The sequence below is a fragment of the Cottoperca gobio genome, chromosome 9 (genome assembly GCF_900634415.1).
Source record: "Cottoperca gobio chromosome 9, fCotGob3.1, whole genome shotgun sequence".
NCBI lineage: Eukaryota > Metazoa > Chordata > Actinopteri > Perciformes > Bovichtidae > Cottoperca > Cottoperca gobio.
In genome coordinates this window covers 598,227-614,412 of record NC_041363.1, presented here as the reverse complement: position 1 = coordinate 614,412, position 16,186 = coordinate 598,227, and the positions used below count along the sequence as shown (strand labels likewise).

The 16,186-nt window shown below is 46.1% G+C and overlaps 1 protein-coding gene across 1 annotated transcript in view; it reads right to left on the bottom strand.

The window, feature by feature from the left end:
• The window catches only part of unc5db (unc-5 netrin receptor Db), a 171,116-nt gene that overhangs the window by 65,236 nt on the left and 89,694 nt on the right, over nt 1-16,186 (bottom strand). Inside the window, 2 exon segments of the mRNA XM_029439759.1 lie at nt 5,875-5,978; nt 6,938-7,081. Coding sequence (XP_029295619.1) covers nt 5,875-5,978; nt 6,938-7,081 — 248 coding nt within the window.

The window sequence follows — 16,186 nt, the reverse complement described above, 5'->3', positions numbered from 1 at the left end:
GTAAAGTTACTTGTCCAAAACCAAAACAAAGAGCTAAAAGAAGCTAAAAGGCTCAAAGGAGCGGAGCTGCAGAGCTGGTCATAAATAAATAAATCTTCATTGTAAAAAATAACTGAACAGATTTAAAGACTTCTTTGTCTTTAATCACATCTTCTTTCAAGACATTATTTTATTTATAAAACTACACCTAGTATTTACATTCTGTAGTAAACATTCGTTATGTGAAACTGTAATTAAATGTAATTAAATTGAAAATGTAAAAGCGATCACATTTCACCTCGACGCTCTTACCGCTGAACTTTCTGCGAGACAGTAAATCCTCCCACTCAGCCGACATTTTGCTTTCAGTTTTATCTGCGAACATGTTTCCTTCTCACGCTGCTGTGGCCGCACATAACCACGACGCCGCTCGGAGAATGACTGTGTGGACCAGCACTACCAGAGAACAGGGATTTCCACGTCAGTATTTGACTGCAACAGAATTGAAATATGTTTCTTATTCTTTTTCTACTGGAGTGTTTTTGAAGGCTCCCTTCTGTCACTTTCCTGTGGAAATGCCGTCTCCCTCCTACATGCTCTCCGTTTCGCTCCCTTTGTTGTGCCACATGTGTTTCAGAAGTGATTTGGACCTGTGACTTACTGCATTCTGCAGAGAGACGGCCGAGGGGGGGGATGACAGCCCTGCAGCAGGTAAAAGCAGCTTTTCCTGTCTGGAAACATACAACTCTCATAGTACAAAGCTGCCCGTCATGCCGGGATATCTTCCTGTGGTTCTATTCTTTTGGATGTAGGATTTTACAGTGACCTCTACTGTGATGGAAAGGTCTTGTGGTGCTCTGCAAAGTGTGTATTATTAATAGAGTTGAGGCGAGGGGATCTCATAAAGAGTGTGTTTAGTGAATAATCGCTAAAGCGATCTGATTTACTGAGGCCTGCGAAGCTAAAATGAAAGTGTTTAGAGTTAAACTCACAATATGTAATTTTCTCTCAATCAAAACTATAAGAAAAGACGGAGTATGGTGGTGCAGCAGCAGTGCATCATGGGAGTTCTGAGGTTCAACATCAGAGTTTCTCCTGCACGCTGTTCGGCTGCCGCTAACGTTTGTCAGCTTGTTTCTGTGAGAACTTAAGATCCAGACGTCCGAGAACTAAAATCCTTCATCCTTCAAATATGGAGTTAAAAACACCAGGATGTAGAAAGTGTCTTAAAACTAGAGAAACAGTTCATGAAGCTTCTGCAGACAAACACAACGCAGACGCTGCTCAAAGGGGAGACAACGCCATGACAGGAGAGAGAGGAAACGTTACCTTCAGGAACATTACACTTTTTCCCACATGTCAGTCAGGAAATCATAACTTTCTGATATTTTATCGAGGAAATTATTAATGAAGAAAATGAATAGTGGCTCTAAATGTTACATTCATTAGAAATGTTTCAAAAGAAAAGCATGTGTGGATGATCTGGTGCCCGGTGTGATTAAAAGCTGCCAAATATGCCAAAACTCCCAGTATAATGTGATGGAGAGTAAATTACAGCCCTGTCATTGTGTGCATACTATGGCACCTCCAGACTGCTTAAATAAACTGACGTAACCTCGTGATACAAACTGATTCCTGCGTGAGTGATCGGGGCTCATTAGCGCACGCCGACATCGTGCTGACGCGGCTGATTCCAGGAGCTCAGTGTTTACGCTGCGACCGCAGGCTCACGTTGTGTTTTCTACAGTAACATGCATCCTGCAGCTGCACTCTGAAACCTCACACTACCACATCTCAATATTTCATGGCCGAGGTGCGCCGCTATCGACTGGGTGTATCTGCCCCGTGCACTCTGCATTATTCACTCCCATCTCTTGTGGCTGGGCTCATTTGTGTTGACAAAGGAGGAGATGTGATGCTGTGATTCTGTCTGTAGCGCTCAGATTCAACTATTTTTATCCCCGATGGGATGACATCACTCGTCCATTTCCACGTTGAATCATTTATACAGCGCAGGACCGGAGGTTGACCTCCACTTAATGTGTTCGCTGCACACATCAGCTACACGTCCGTTGCTCATGCTGATTATAACTGGACCAGATATAGAAGCATTCTGCATCCAGAGATCAACGTGCACTTGTGACATCTTGCACACATTTATAGGCTCCATTTGCCTTTCAGGATGATCTCAGTGAGAAACATCTGCTCTGCATCTCACTGGAGCCGCTGTGTTGCCACCAGGAGTGAGTGTACACAACAAACAGCTGTGACAGCATTATGTGCTCTAGATATCACCATAATATTCTTATTGTCAATTCTTTTGGGCCCAATAATTATGTAGTGGAAATCTGACTGATGCTGATGATCTACTGTTAAATACTCGTCCCATTGGTCCACGTTAGCCGTGAAGACGTGTTTCCTCTCCCGCCTCCCAGCAGGGGGCAGCTGCTGCAGCGTGGACAAAGATCTATGAATGATAGTGTTGATATATTCCAACAGCGTGCAGCACACAGTGAGTATTTACTTTGTGCTCGGGTTGGTTGGGACGTAAAGAACGTACTCGGACTCACACAGAAACATGGCGTGCTGCTGCTGGTGCAGGTAGCACGACCAACCAGCAGAGTTTGTACTCAAAGGTCTCGTTTTGGAATCGACCTCAGACAAAGAGGACTCCGGGAGGACATCACTGGGAGGACATTACTGGGAGGACATCACTGGGAGGACATCACTGGGAGGACATCACTGGGAGGACATTACTGGGAGGACATCACTGGGAGGACATCACTGGGAGGACATTACTGGGAGGACATCACTGGGAGGACATCACTGGGAGGACATCATTGGGAGGACATCACTGGGAGGACATCACTGGGAGGACATCACTGGGAGGACATCATTGGGAGGACATCACTGGGAGGACATTACTGGGAGGACATTACTGGGAGGACATCACTGGGAGGACATTACTGGGAGGACATCACTGGGAGGACATCACTGGGAGGACATCACTGGGAGGACATTACTGGGAGGACATCACTGGGAGGACATCACTGGGAGGACATCACTGGAAGGACATCACTGGGAGGACATCACTGGGAGGACATTACTGGGAGGACATTACTGGGAGGACATTACTGGAAGGACATCACTGGGAGGACATCACTGGGAGGACATCACTGGAAGGACATCACTGGGAGGACATCACTGGGAGGACATCACTGGGAGGACATTACTGGGAGGACATCACTGGGAGGACATCACTGGAAGGACATCACTGGGAGGACATTACTGGGAGGACATTACTGGGAGGACATCACTGGGAGGACATCACTGGGAGGACATCACTGGAAGGACATCACTGGGAGGACATTACTGGGAGGACATCACTGGGAGGACATCACTGGGAGGACATTACTGGGAGGACATCACTGGGAGGACATTACTGGGAGGACATCACTGGGAGGACATCACTGGAAGGACATCACTGGGAGGACATTACTGGGAGGACATCACTGGGAGGACATTACTGGGAGGACATCACTGGGAGGACATCACTGGAAGGACATCACTGGGAGGACATTACTGGGAGGACATCACTGGGAGGACATTACTGGGAGGACATCACTGGGAGGACATCACTGGGAGGACATTACTGGGAGGACATTACTGGGAGGACATCACTGGGAGGACATCACTGGGAGGACATCACTGGGAGGACATCACTGGGAGGACATTACTGGGAGGACATCACTGGGAGGACATCACTGGGAGGACATTACTGGGAGGACATCACTGGGAGGACATCACTGGGAGGACATCACTGGGAGGACATCACTGGGAGGACATTACTGGGAGGACATCACTGGGAGGACATCACTGGGAGGACATTACTGGGAGGACATCACTGGGAGGACATCACTGGGAGGACATCACTGGGAGGACATTACTGGGAGGACATCACTGGAAGGACATCACTGGGAGGACATTACTGGGAGGACATCACTGGGAGGACATTACTGAATGTGTCGGTGCATGATTTATTTATTTACTTCATTATTGCTTCAAATGCAACAAACAACTGGACTCATCTGGGAAGTGAACACAGAAGAAGATCTGGATCTCTGCTCGTACAAACCCGACCTTTCACTGCCCTGCTGTGGAATACACATATTAATACATTACTTTATTAGATTATGTGACTTAAACTTCACCTGTGTTAACATACAGGGTGTGTACTGAACACTCATTGTGAGAAGTCACAGGTGCATCTGTGGTGCTCCCCCTCTGCACACTGCACTCATTCTGCACGTCACTGATAAACAGAACACTTACTGAATAAATCTTCTCTTCTTGCTCCCTCCATCTTTCCCTCTCTCCTCCTTTATTGGAGGAATGCCTTAAATGAGCTTTACATGTCGATGCAGTAGAATTGTTTCCATCCCTAATAGAGGAGCTTAGTCAACCAATCAGGGCTGCAATCAATGATTATTGTCATTATTGATTCATCTTGTTCTCTATAAAACAATGTACATTTGCTTTATAAACCTTTCACAATGACTTGTTTTGGGTGAAAGACGTTCAGTTTCCTATAATAGAAGAAACATTCACAACAAGCTGGAGTCAGAGAATCTTGTAATACTGCTAATCTTTGTATGACTTTGAGTTTTCGCTCTGCACCAGAGTGTAACCATCAGCCCTGAGTCTGCAGCGGAGGCTCGGCTGAGACGCGTGGACCCAGTCAGCTGGACGCGCGGGTCGTTGGGGATCCTGGTGTGTGAAACCTGGATGAGGTCGTCACATGAGCTGCCGTGTCACGTCTATAAATGTTGCTTTAGTTATCTGCTGTCTCTGGCAGGATGTGAGAGCACAACAGGTGGTGGGATGTTTTTCTTTTGGCCCGCTTTAATTTGTGCACCGTGAAACCAAAACAGACCGAAGAGAAAAGGAAAAGCGAAAACTCTGATTTCAGACTCGCCAGACAGACTGTGGCTGGAGAAATCAGCCTTAGATGCAATGATGCAACGCAGACACAGAGACACAGAGATGAGATTCTCTTTCATCACTTTTATGTCTTCAGCAACACAGTAGGAGCTGCTGATGGATCAAACTACAGTAGCACTCCCCAGACACACCGCCTTAACTCATCCCTCAAAACTCTTATTGGACCGTTCGCTCCCTGACCCACTTTAAAGTCCAGAGACATGAAACACACTTCTGCACGTGTCCCTGAGTTCACTGTTCGTTTATCTTATTAAATGCCAAAGAAATCAATATTAAAGTATTTTTGTCTTTTCTCTTCATGCAAAACAGTTTTAAAAGTGTGACGTCTCGTTTACACAAATCCATCCGATCAGATCGACTTCAGGCGACATGCGGCCACGCAGGTCATATAAAACTGCACTTCAGCGTTTGTGGGTCGTAGAAACAGAGCGATACGGAGAGATGTGTGTTTGGACCAAAACAACACGGCTGAGGTCTCATCTGCTGACAGATGTGCTCCAGTTCCCCTTCCATCTCCTCCTGATCTAACAGCTGAGCAGGTCCTCTGTGAACACACACACTTTATATCGCTCCAATTAAACGGGAAAGATTTGATTTGAACCTGTGTTTACGGCGGAGTCCGTCTCACTACAGAAGCTGGAGACTTTGAGCCAGATGTTTCTGAGAGACGTGACAAACACTCGCTGGTGATGCTATGAACTGAATGTGAGAAGAGCAGTTTGTGAAGTCTGTGTTTATAAAGCTGCATCCTCTTCCTCAACATGTATCTAACATCAATCTCTTAAAGGTCAGAGACAGCAGAGCTGCAGAATGGACTGTGACTCAGAATAAGCCTGATGCAGATCTTCTCTGCTCAATGAGAGTATAAACTTCAGCGAGCAGCAGCGTCCTTACCTCCGCCACAGGCACTCCCTCCGGAGGGCGACAGTGCAGAACGATCATCCCGTTGATTGGCACCTCCTTCCCCTGGGGGTCCTGCTCAAAGTTTTTCCTCAGGTCTGTGTGGGGAGATAAGAGGCAGCTGTCAGGTGTCAAGTTTTACGGTCAGCCTGGCCTCAATCCTCTTCAGCAGCTAACACGCCCGCATGCCCCCGGCTGCCCCCGGCTCTGCACGCCATGACCTTCAAAACCCTCCAGCCGGGATAAGATGGAGAGGATCCCGTGGCCCTGTGTTACATAATCTGTTGACAAGGTGGTTTGGAGGATACACCGGATGGAGCAGTGCAGAAGATTGCTCTGATCATCCCGGGCATTCATGTGCAGACAAAGTGACGGATCCTAGTCTAACCATTTTCAAAAGTGCCTTTCAGGGGTTATTTCAGAGCGGGGCGAGAACGGGTTTCATGAACACTCGGATCAGGAGAGCGAAGGAAACTCTATAATGTGCCTGAGTTCAGCTGGCAGGAAAGTGCAAACACAAAGATGTGCAGATAAAGATGGCAGCACTCAAAGGCCTTCTGTCTTCAGAGTCGGCTTCATGATGTTTAAACGTACAAAGAGTTTAGATTATTCATCGGATTGTTTTCCTCAGATTACTGTAAAGAAATGTTTCCCTGTCGCTGTGTGTTGAGGTTACAGAAGTCTTTCTACATCATTACAACACCTTCTGCACCTGAACGCTTGTTGTTGTATTAATGTTTAGTATTCATATTCTGCTCTGGTGGATCAGGACAATTATTCAGTTTGTGTCTCGCCGTCATCTTGTGGATCTTCTTTAGATATTAAAGGACATTTATAGATCAGATGTTCTGTAGCTGGAACAACTTCCTGTATCTGGAGTCTGACACCAGCGAGTACACAAATTCCTACACACGATCCCATAACACGCTAACATTTATCAAACACAGCAACACTCCCTCCCTGATCGGCACTTCATACTGTTACTGACGGATCTGTTTAAATGGCATTTATTTATAATTAGACACAGTCGTTGAGCCTCGCTGGGGTTCATACTCACAGGCGATGCGGACCGTAGCCTTGCGACTCTTGGAGGTTCCCAGGTGGCTCCAGGCCACACACAGACACCAGTAGTCCTCGGGGCCATGGAAATCCTCCACCTGCTGGCGGGAGACGTTGATCATCACCTCACGCACCTTCAGCCCTGAGACGACAGAGAAGACGAGACAGTTAGAGGTTGGGTTTGGTTTTGGTTGTGAGTTCTGGCTCAGGTTTGGGGCCATTTGTTGCTGCAAATTAGAAATGTATTTGTGTTGGTCTCACATATGTTATCGTCGTTGCAGAATAGGACCTATTCCACTACCCAGCATGCTCCTGGCTGATTTTAATGTTAAAGATGTCATTTTATCTGCTCAACATATTCACCATCGACCCTTTTCAGCCCTGTTGACGTGTCATTGTAGGTGAACACGGGTGTAATCGTTCAAATCAACCAAGGTCTCGATGTACTTAGTGTGTCGATCCACCAGCGCCCTGCACACCTGAACAGTTCATTAATGTGAGAAGTCACACCTGTGTGTACCTGCAGGCTTATTGTTTTATACCTGATGCAAATTCCAGAAAGTCTTTCAGGGATGCACAACTGATTTATTCTGTTTTTCTTGTGTAGCATAAATGCACTGAGCTACAACTGCATTACCATGTGTTGCAGAATGACAATAAATGATCCTTGAATTTGACTCTTGTGTCATTTGAAGAATGAACTACAGCTGCAGCTGATGGGAGTCTCATTAGTTTGCAGGTATTTGGTGTTAAACGCTGATGACGGAGCGACAGGAGAAGTCAGAGGATCTGAGAGCTAGCTTAGCAACAACATGGCTTCAGGGATTTTAAATGTGGCTGCACCCCCCCGGCTCAGGTGGCTGAGGACTTAAAGGTCCAGGTCAAGGTTCTGCACATGCAGAACAGGAAAGAGAAACAGGGAAGCGGTGCATTGTAAATAAGGGTCCTTACAGAATCCTTCATCAATACCTCGACACGTCTACAAGCCTGCGTCAGTGATCAATGAGTATTACTGGATTAGTTATGCATCAATTCTTAGGAAACGCTGACACACTCTCTGCTGAGCTCTGAGAGCAACACTGAGGAAATTGGCAGACACACAGTCCCTCAGGGGCCTCTGCTGCATGTGTTGAGCTCAATGCTGCTAACAAGAGACGGAGCTAAATCAGCTGTGGCAGAATTAACACTAATAATTTGAACTACACTTCACACAGCATGTGTAGGCTGGCTGTGCAAGGACAATATACCATATCATGCAACACACAAGGCACGTGCACTACGCACTGCTCTTATTCTATGGAAAAAGAAAACCCTCCAACACGCTGCCCCCAGCGGGACACGTTCGCCCCCCTGTCATACAGTTTCACATGGGGATACAGCAACAATTTTATTCACGTGTGCTTTCTCCTCGCTCCTCAGAGCCTTCTGCTGCCTGCAGGCCTTAAACCCACAGCGGGATTAAAGGCGAGCCATGTGCAATGTGCAGGGGACGGCAAAAAGACCAAGACCCAAACCCCTCCACCCTGACTCTGTCTGATAAATAACACTTTAATCTGACATGCTCTTCCTAAAGTCAAACAGCCTCATGCTGCGGCTGCACAGCTTGCAGAGCACTGAGCAGACTTCCCAATGAATACCAATTAAAGCAGAGTGAATGGCGGCGGGGCGACGCCGGTGGATCCACGCTGGTGTTCGCGGTGAAATTAAGAAATAGAGAGCATTTCGTGGCGGGCGGTCCCCACTGTGACGGGTATAAATGACAACTACAGAAAAGTGGGCCGCTTCCTTTTTGTCACACCAAACACGGTTGACAAGCTCTGAAACGCCGATACAAACGAGGCGGTTTGTCTCAATATGGCGCACTGCGGTGTGTTTGGTGACTGGGGCGGTTTAAATGGTGATTGACAGGCCTGGAGAAAAAGACAGGCCATGTTAAAGAGAGGAGTAAACAAAACAGCAGCTCGACGGTCGCTGCTTCCTCCTCGCGGTCCCTGAAGACAGCGAGGCACAAGCATAATTCATAATTTCTCGCGTGGCGGCAGAGAGCTGGCAAGTGACAGCGACCGTGTGGGCGGAGAGGCAGCGGAGAACATAATGACGAATGACTTTCCATGATGCCCTGAAAGAAGTGAGGCTGTGTTTGAGAGGAGAAGAGGAGCGAGAGAGAGAGAAGGTGGCGCTGAACGACACATGGACTCCAAACCGGCGGCGACAGGTGGTTTGGCAGCGAGACGAGCGCTGCCTCTGTGTCGTCTGTCAGCGCGTTTGTTTATAGGCAGAATACTGTTGACAGGCCTCATTAGATAAACCACTTGATCTGTGCGGCTCCCCAATCCCCTCCTCGCTCCTCGCACTTCCCCGAGCCACTTGATAAATCCATCCAAAGCGGCTGAAGCACTCGCAGGAAGTCTGGCGAGATGGCTGAAATAAGAAGCGAGTTTTGTCTGTCTCAGTTACAGGAAAGTGAAGCTTATTCACTCGGACGTGGACGACGAGAACTGCATTCAAATCATCATCAGGATCACTTGTGATCAAAACGTTTCACCTTCGTGGCGTTAAAGACTTTTGTCCCGTGTCATCTTTCACGCTCACCACTTATCAATATCTGCTCAATGTACCCGAGACACGGCTCCACCGGCTCCACCGGCTCCACCGTCTCCACCGGCTCCACCGTCTCCACCGTCTCCACCGTCTCCACCGTCTCCACCGGCTCCACCGGCTCCACCGTCTCCACCGTCTCCACCGGCTCCACCGTCTCCACCGTCTCCACCGTCTCCACCGGCTCCACCGTCTCCACCGTCTCCACCGGCTCCGAAGCTTCTCATCGGAAGTGATGTTTAAATATGTGTTTAATGTCATGACAGTAACTCACAAATAAACACCTTCAATGTTCTGGTGTAGCGTGTAAGTGGAACGTCCGGGTCGCTCAGCATGAAGAACATCTGGACTGTAGATAGAAGTCAGTGTTCCAGAGACTGAAGAACTTCACTGATGGAACGATCTGCGGCTGAAAGTCACACTTACAAACTGCAAATACCAAAAGCATCGCCTTTCATCCACCGACCAAGAGACTTCAACTAATGTGTGTACTTCAGTGTGTACTTCAGTGTGTACTTCAGTGTGTTCTTCAGTACACACTAAAGTTAGTGTGTTAGTGTGTACTTTAGTGTGTACTTCAGTGTGTACTTCAGTGTGTTCTTCAGTGTGTACTTCAGTGTGTTCTTCAGTGTGTACTTCAGTGTGTACTTCAGTGTGTACTTCAAGTGTGTACTTCAGTGTGTACTTCAGTGTGTACTTCAGTGTGTACTTCAGTGTGTTCTTCAGTGTGTACTTCAGTGTGTACTTCAGTGTGTACTTCAGTGTGTACTTCAGTGTGTTCTTCAGTACACACTAAAGTTAGTGTGTTAGTGTGTACTTTAGTGTGTACTTCAGTGTGTACTTCAGTGTGTTCTTCAGTGTGTACTTCAGTGTGTACTTCAGTGTGTACTTCAGTGTGTACTTCAGTGTGTTCTTTAGTGTGTTCTTCAGTGTGTACTTCAGTGTGTACTTCAGTGTGTACTTCAGTGTGTACTTCAGTGTGTTCTTCAGTACACACTAAAGTTAGTGTGTTAGTGTGTACTTTAGTGTGTACTTCAGTGTGTACTTCAGTGTGTTCTTCAGTGTGTACTTCAGTGTGTACTTCAGTGTGTACTTCAGTGTGTACTTCAGTGTGTTCTTTAGTGTGTTCTTCAGTGTGTACTTCAGTGTGTACTTCAGTGTGTACTTCAGTGTGTTCTTCAGTACACACTAAAGTTAGTGTGTTAGTGTGTACTTTAGTGTGTACTTCAGTGTGTACTTCAGTGTGTTCTTCAGTGTGTACTTCAGTGTGTTCTTCAGTACACACTAAAGTTAGTGTGTTAGTGTGTACTTCAGTGTGTACTTCAGTGTGTACTTCAGTGTGTACTTCAGTGTGTTCTTCAGTACACACTAAAGTTAGTGTGTTAGTGTGTACTTCAGTGTGTACTTCAGTGTGTACTTCAGTGTGTTCTTCAGTGTGTACTTCAGTGTGTACTTCAGTGTGTTCTTCAGTGTGTACTTCAGTGTGTACTTCAGTGTGTACTTCAGTGTGTTCTTTAGTGTGTTCTTCAGTGTGTACTTCAGTGTGTACTTCAGTGTGTACTTCAGTGTGTACTTTAGTGTGTACTTCAGTGTGTACTTCAGTGTGTACTTCAGTGTGTACTTTAGTGTGTACTTCAGTGTGTACTTCAGTGTGTACTTCAGTGTGTACTTCAGTGTGTACTTTAGTGTGTTCTTCAGTGTGTACTTCAGTGTGTACTTCAGTGTGTACTTTAGTGTGTACTTCAGTGTGTACTTCAGTGTGTACTTCAGTGTGTACTTTAGTGTGTACTTTAGTGTGTACTTCAGTGTGTACTTCAGTGTGTACTTTAGTGTGTTCTTCAGTACACACTAAAGTTAGTGTGTTAGTGTGTACTTTAGTGTGTACTTCAGTGTGTACTTCAGTGTGTTCTTCAGTGTGTACTTCAGTGTGTTCTTCAGTGTGTACTTTAGTGTGTACTTCAGTGTGTACTTCAGTGTGTTCTTCAGTGTGTTAGTGTGTACTTTAGTGTGTACTTCAGTGTGTACTTCAGTGTGTTCTTCAGTGTGTACTTCAGTGTGTACTTCAGTGTGTTCTTTAGTGTGTTCTTCAGTACACACTAAAGTTAGTGTGTTAGTGTGTACTTGTGTGCGTACTGCTCATCATGCCTTTATTCATACATATAAACATCATCGTGTCCTGATGTTTGTAAATGTTGTTTGGTTTCAGAAGTGATAGAAATGTTTTTTAAATTATCCAGCAAATCATAAATTGTGATTAAATTCACTTTCCATAATAATATCATACAAAAAGCTTCGATTGCTGCAATATAATATATATATATTTAAATTCAGATCTAATCTTTTGCAGGGAGAATAAAAACCAGGAAATGAAAAGAGTTGTGAATATTATCAGAGCTGTGTTATAAGGGGGGGGGGGGGGGGGGTGACGCTGATAACACACGTTCAACTGGTGTGAAACCAGTGCGGAGGCGTCGGAGAGGAACTGAAGGGTTCAGTGTGGAAGCTTCTACGTGTTGCGGGCCGAGTGTGACATTGCTGAATTCCACGGTTGAGTTAGTGGGTGTGACGGGGAGCGACCATCGATCACGGCCTCTTTTCTGCTCCATAAACCTTCTGCTGCTCCAGGAAAAAAGGAACAGATGCTGGTTCTGATTCACCTTCTACTGCGGCCGGTGAGAAGAGCTGCTGCGGGAAACAATATGTGGATCCAGTTATTTCTGCTCTCGCCTCTTTATAAAATGTGTTTCAATGCTTTAATGTTTTTGTAAAGCACTTTGAATTGAATCTGCTGCAGATCCCAATCTAGATCCTCTCTGTATCTGCAGATCTCCATCGCTGCTGCACACATCTGCTCACATCTGCTCACATCTGCAAACTAATACAACTCACGGCTTCATCAGGAGCTGCTGCAGGTTACATCGTGTGTTTCTAAATATATAACCTCAACTCAGTCATCAGCAGCTCTCCCTTCACTTACTCCTCCTTCCACTTCAACTGTTTGATCGTTACATTTCTATGCATTCATGTCCATAAAAGGAAGGTTATTTAGAAAGCAGCTGTGCAGCCGTCGTGTCTGAAATAAGCAGTCAAACGGCTAATTGTAATATTTGTGAAGTAAGTGTGTCAAGTGGTGGCAGCAGCACACTAAGTATAGCAGCAGGCGTGTCCACAGGCGTCACCTGATCAGACATCAATCCTTTTAATGGAAAATATATATATTTTAAATATTTAATAGGCTTCAATAGTCAAACACTAAATATTACAAAGAATCATTTCCACGGACCACGTCTCCTCATCGGTTGCAGAACTGGAGACAAAGAAACTTGTTTTTTAGTCTTCGACAGAGAAGAAGCAGAAACATACAGCCGAGTAGAAACACTAATACCCACTGAACCTCTGGAGGGAGACGCCACAAATCCTGCGAGAACCAACATGAAGGTGCGCGGCCGGCTGCTTATCTGCACTGACATTTGCACTGAAAAGCCACAAAAAGGAAGAACATGTTGTTATCTGGACGGTGTGCAGCACCGTGAAGCCTGCACAGGGATTTGGAGTAAACTTTGTGAAGCCAAGTTAAATTCAGGTGAAGCCGTTTATTTACAGGGTTTACAAGAAACTCTTAACTCCCCAAATACCCCCAAAACAACAGGCCTCCTACTTGAACAGTATAACACACTCTGCAGCCTGATTCAACAGTTTGAAGCTTCATTCATAGCGTTGACATTCAAACTGTTATTATTAATAACTTAGGCTAGCAGGTTCTTTAGCTACAGCGTGATGACTTGCAGCAGCTCCGAGCGCTTCTAGTTGAAATAACAACTGCGCAGACACGACTTAAAAAAGAACCACTTACGACACATTATTGTACAAAAGTGACGGGTTCACTCTTTAGCTAACGCTGAAAACCAACAGCAGGTTTGAAATGTGATTCTTTATCTTAAGTTTACCTGTGAATGAAGATATCAGACAACGCCTCACAATAACATAACGTATGTTTAATGCCACCTACACACGCAGTAAGAGCTGAATGTAACTGAGGACACTTCAGATCTCAGAACAGCATTAGCACATTAGCGTCAGCCTCCATCAGGGTCTCATTAAGTCTGCTCCAGCTCGCCAAGTCTGCCTGCTTTCCACACCAGGACTTAAAGCTGACAGCACAATCCTGCAGGTTCTGAAAACTCTCCCTGCTGTTCAGTAACCAAGCACTTAGAATCACTGAGGCTTTGTTCAAAATGAATCTGCAAATCAGCCAGCGTCACTCTGCCCACATTCATATTGCATAGCAGCAAACCTGGCACACAGACACGCACACACACGAACGCATGTGCAGCCATCAGTTAGTTTCACCAATCTTTTTGGGAAGGATATTTGATAGCACATCATTTGAAATTCCTCCCAGAAAAGAGAAAATGTTATCTCCCAACTCCATTAGGCCCTGTGCCCACTTCTCCGCACGGTAACCAGAGACAGTCCCACAGCCGTGTCTCCTCCAGATTATACCCGATGTCAAGGCTGCAAAAACGTGAAATCAAGCCTGACGAACCCAAAACACAGCGCTAACAACTGACACGTCTTGCAATGTTGTGAGATGGCTAGAACAGAAGTGCGAGTGCACAGCGACGGTGGGAAACAACAGCAATTAGAACAACACTGGCTGCTAAACAAAGAACAAGGAGAAGCTGTTGTGTCTGGACGAGGAGCTAAATGCAGATTGATACGTTGTCGACCCACTCAAGTGAAAAGTCATCACGAACTTCACTATTTTCTCAGTAACTGGTGTGTGTGTGTGTGTGTGTGTGTGTGTGTGTGTGTGTGTGTGCAGGGGGGTGGCGTCTATAAAACATGTTTTACGACACCATATTGAGCACATTCATTCTTATCATTAGAACAATAGTCCTTTGTGTTTCTGAGCAGTTTGTCTGCAGGTCACTGTGTTGCTGTGGTGCAGCGACAGCAACACAGTGAATGTTTGGTGGGAGGTACTGGGACCATTACTACAGATGTTTGGTGGGAGGTACTGGGACCATTACTACAGATGTTTGCTGTGAGGTACTGGGACCATTACTACAGATGTTTGGTGGGAGGTACTCGGACCATTACTACAGATGTTTGGTGTGAGGTACTGGGACCATTACTACAGATGTTTTGTTTGCTGTGAGGTACTGGGACCATTACTACAGATGTTTGGTGTGAGGTACTGGGACGTGCGGGGGGGGGGGGGCTACGAGATACGAGCACGAACACAAGCGTTTAGGCTCAACATGTTGGTGCGGGAGGATGCAGACAAACAAAACATTCTGTGAAGACGCAAGAAGTCGATAAATGCTGCCAGCAAAACGCCAAACATGCCGAGGAGGAACCTCAACGCCTTTATACAATCTCTGTAAAGAGTTGGAATATCAAGTGTATTCAAAGGAAATGAAGCTTGAAAGATGAAGTTCATTCAGTAAATGATGTCACATTTAGTATAAAATAGACGATAAAGCAGCGTCTGCTTTAGGGCGGGGCTACCTGTGATTGACAGGTCATGTTTCTGTCTTTTACTTGGTCGCCTACAAGAGTCTTGTTCAGCGTTCGGCTGTATTTTCACTTCTGGTTCTAAAAAAAACAAGATGGCGACGAGCGAAACAACAAACTCGAGGCTTCAAAACCTCATTCCTCAAACCAACGATGTCTTCTTATAAACCCGTCTCTCTTCCTGAGCTCCCGTCTGTCTACACTGTCGACCATCCAACACAAGGATCCTTCCAGAACTACAGTTCTCGTGTAAGCGTCACCAGCAGCTTCCCAATGGTTAAAATTGGAAATAAAAACACTAGTCAATGCATCGATTCTCCTGTCACGGATCAGGTGTTACAGCCGAATGTGCCGACTCATCGTCAGCGACAAAGGGTTCCTCTCTCTCGTTAAAGAACCTTTACAGCTTAGTTCTCAGGCCTGGCAGCAAACATGAGGCTAAATAAAATCATACCTTGGAAAAAGAGAAGTTATAGCCACTTCTTTCCCCCCCAGGAGCCTACAGAGGGTGTGTGTGTGTGTGTGTGTGTGTGAGGCGTATTGTCCGGGCCACATTCGGTTAACAACCCCATTAACTGGCTCACAAAGCAACCCCGGGGCAAAGATAACATCCATCCCGGCTTTAGAGGCCATTATGTTTCAGCCTGAGATATACAGAGCTGGAGAAGTGAGGCTGCAGCAGGGGAGCAGAGAGAAGGGTGGAGCAGTGTCACCGCCAAGCCCAACCCCACACACACACACACACACACACACACACACACACACACACGATGAAGCTCCAACAAGACCCCCCGGGTTACTTGGCAGGTGAAGATTGAGGCTGTTTATCTGCTTCAGTCAGGCCTTCAAACTCCACACACACTCAGACACACACACACACACACACACACACACACAGACACACACACACAGGCACACACACACACACACACACACCTCCTTAAATATGCAAAGACACCCAGTAAACACAATATTAGCATAAATACAGGCACCAACACACATGCATAAACATGTACACACACATACATACACACACACACACACACACACACACACACACACACAGAGACACACACACACACACACACACACACACACACACACACACACACACACACACACACACAAA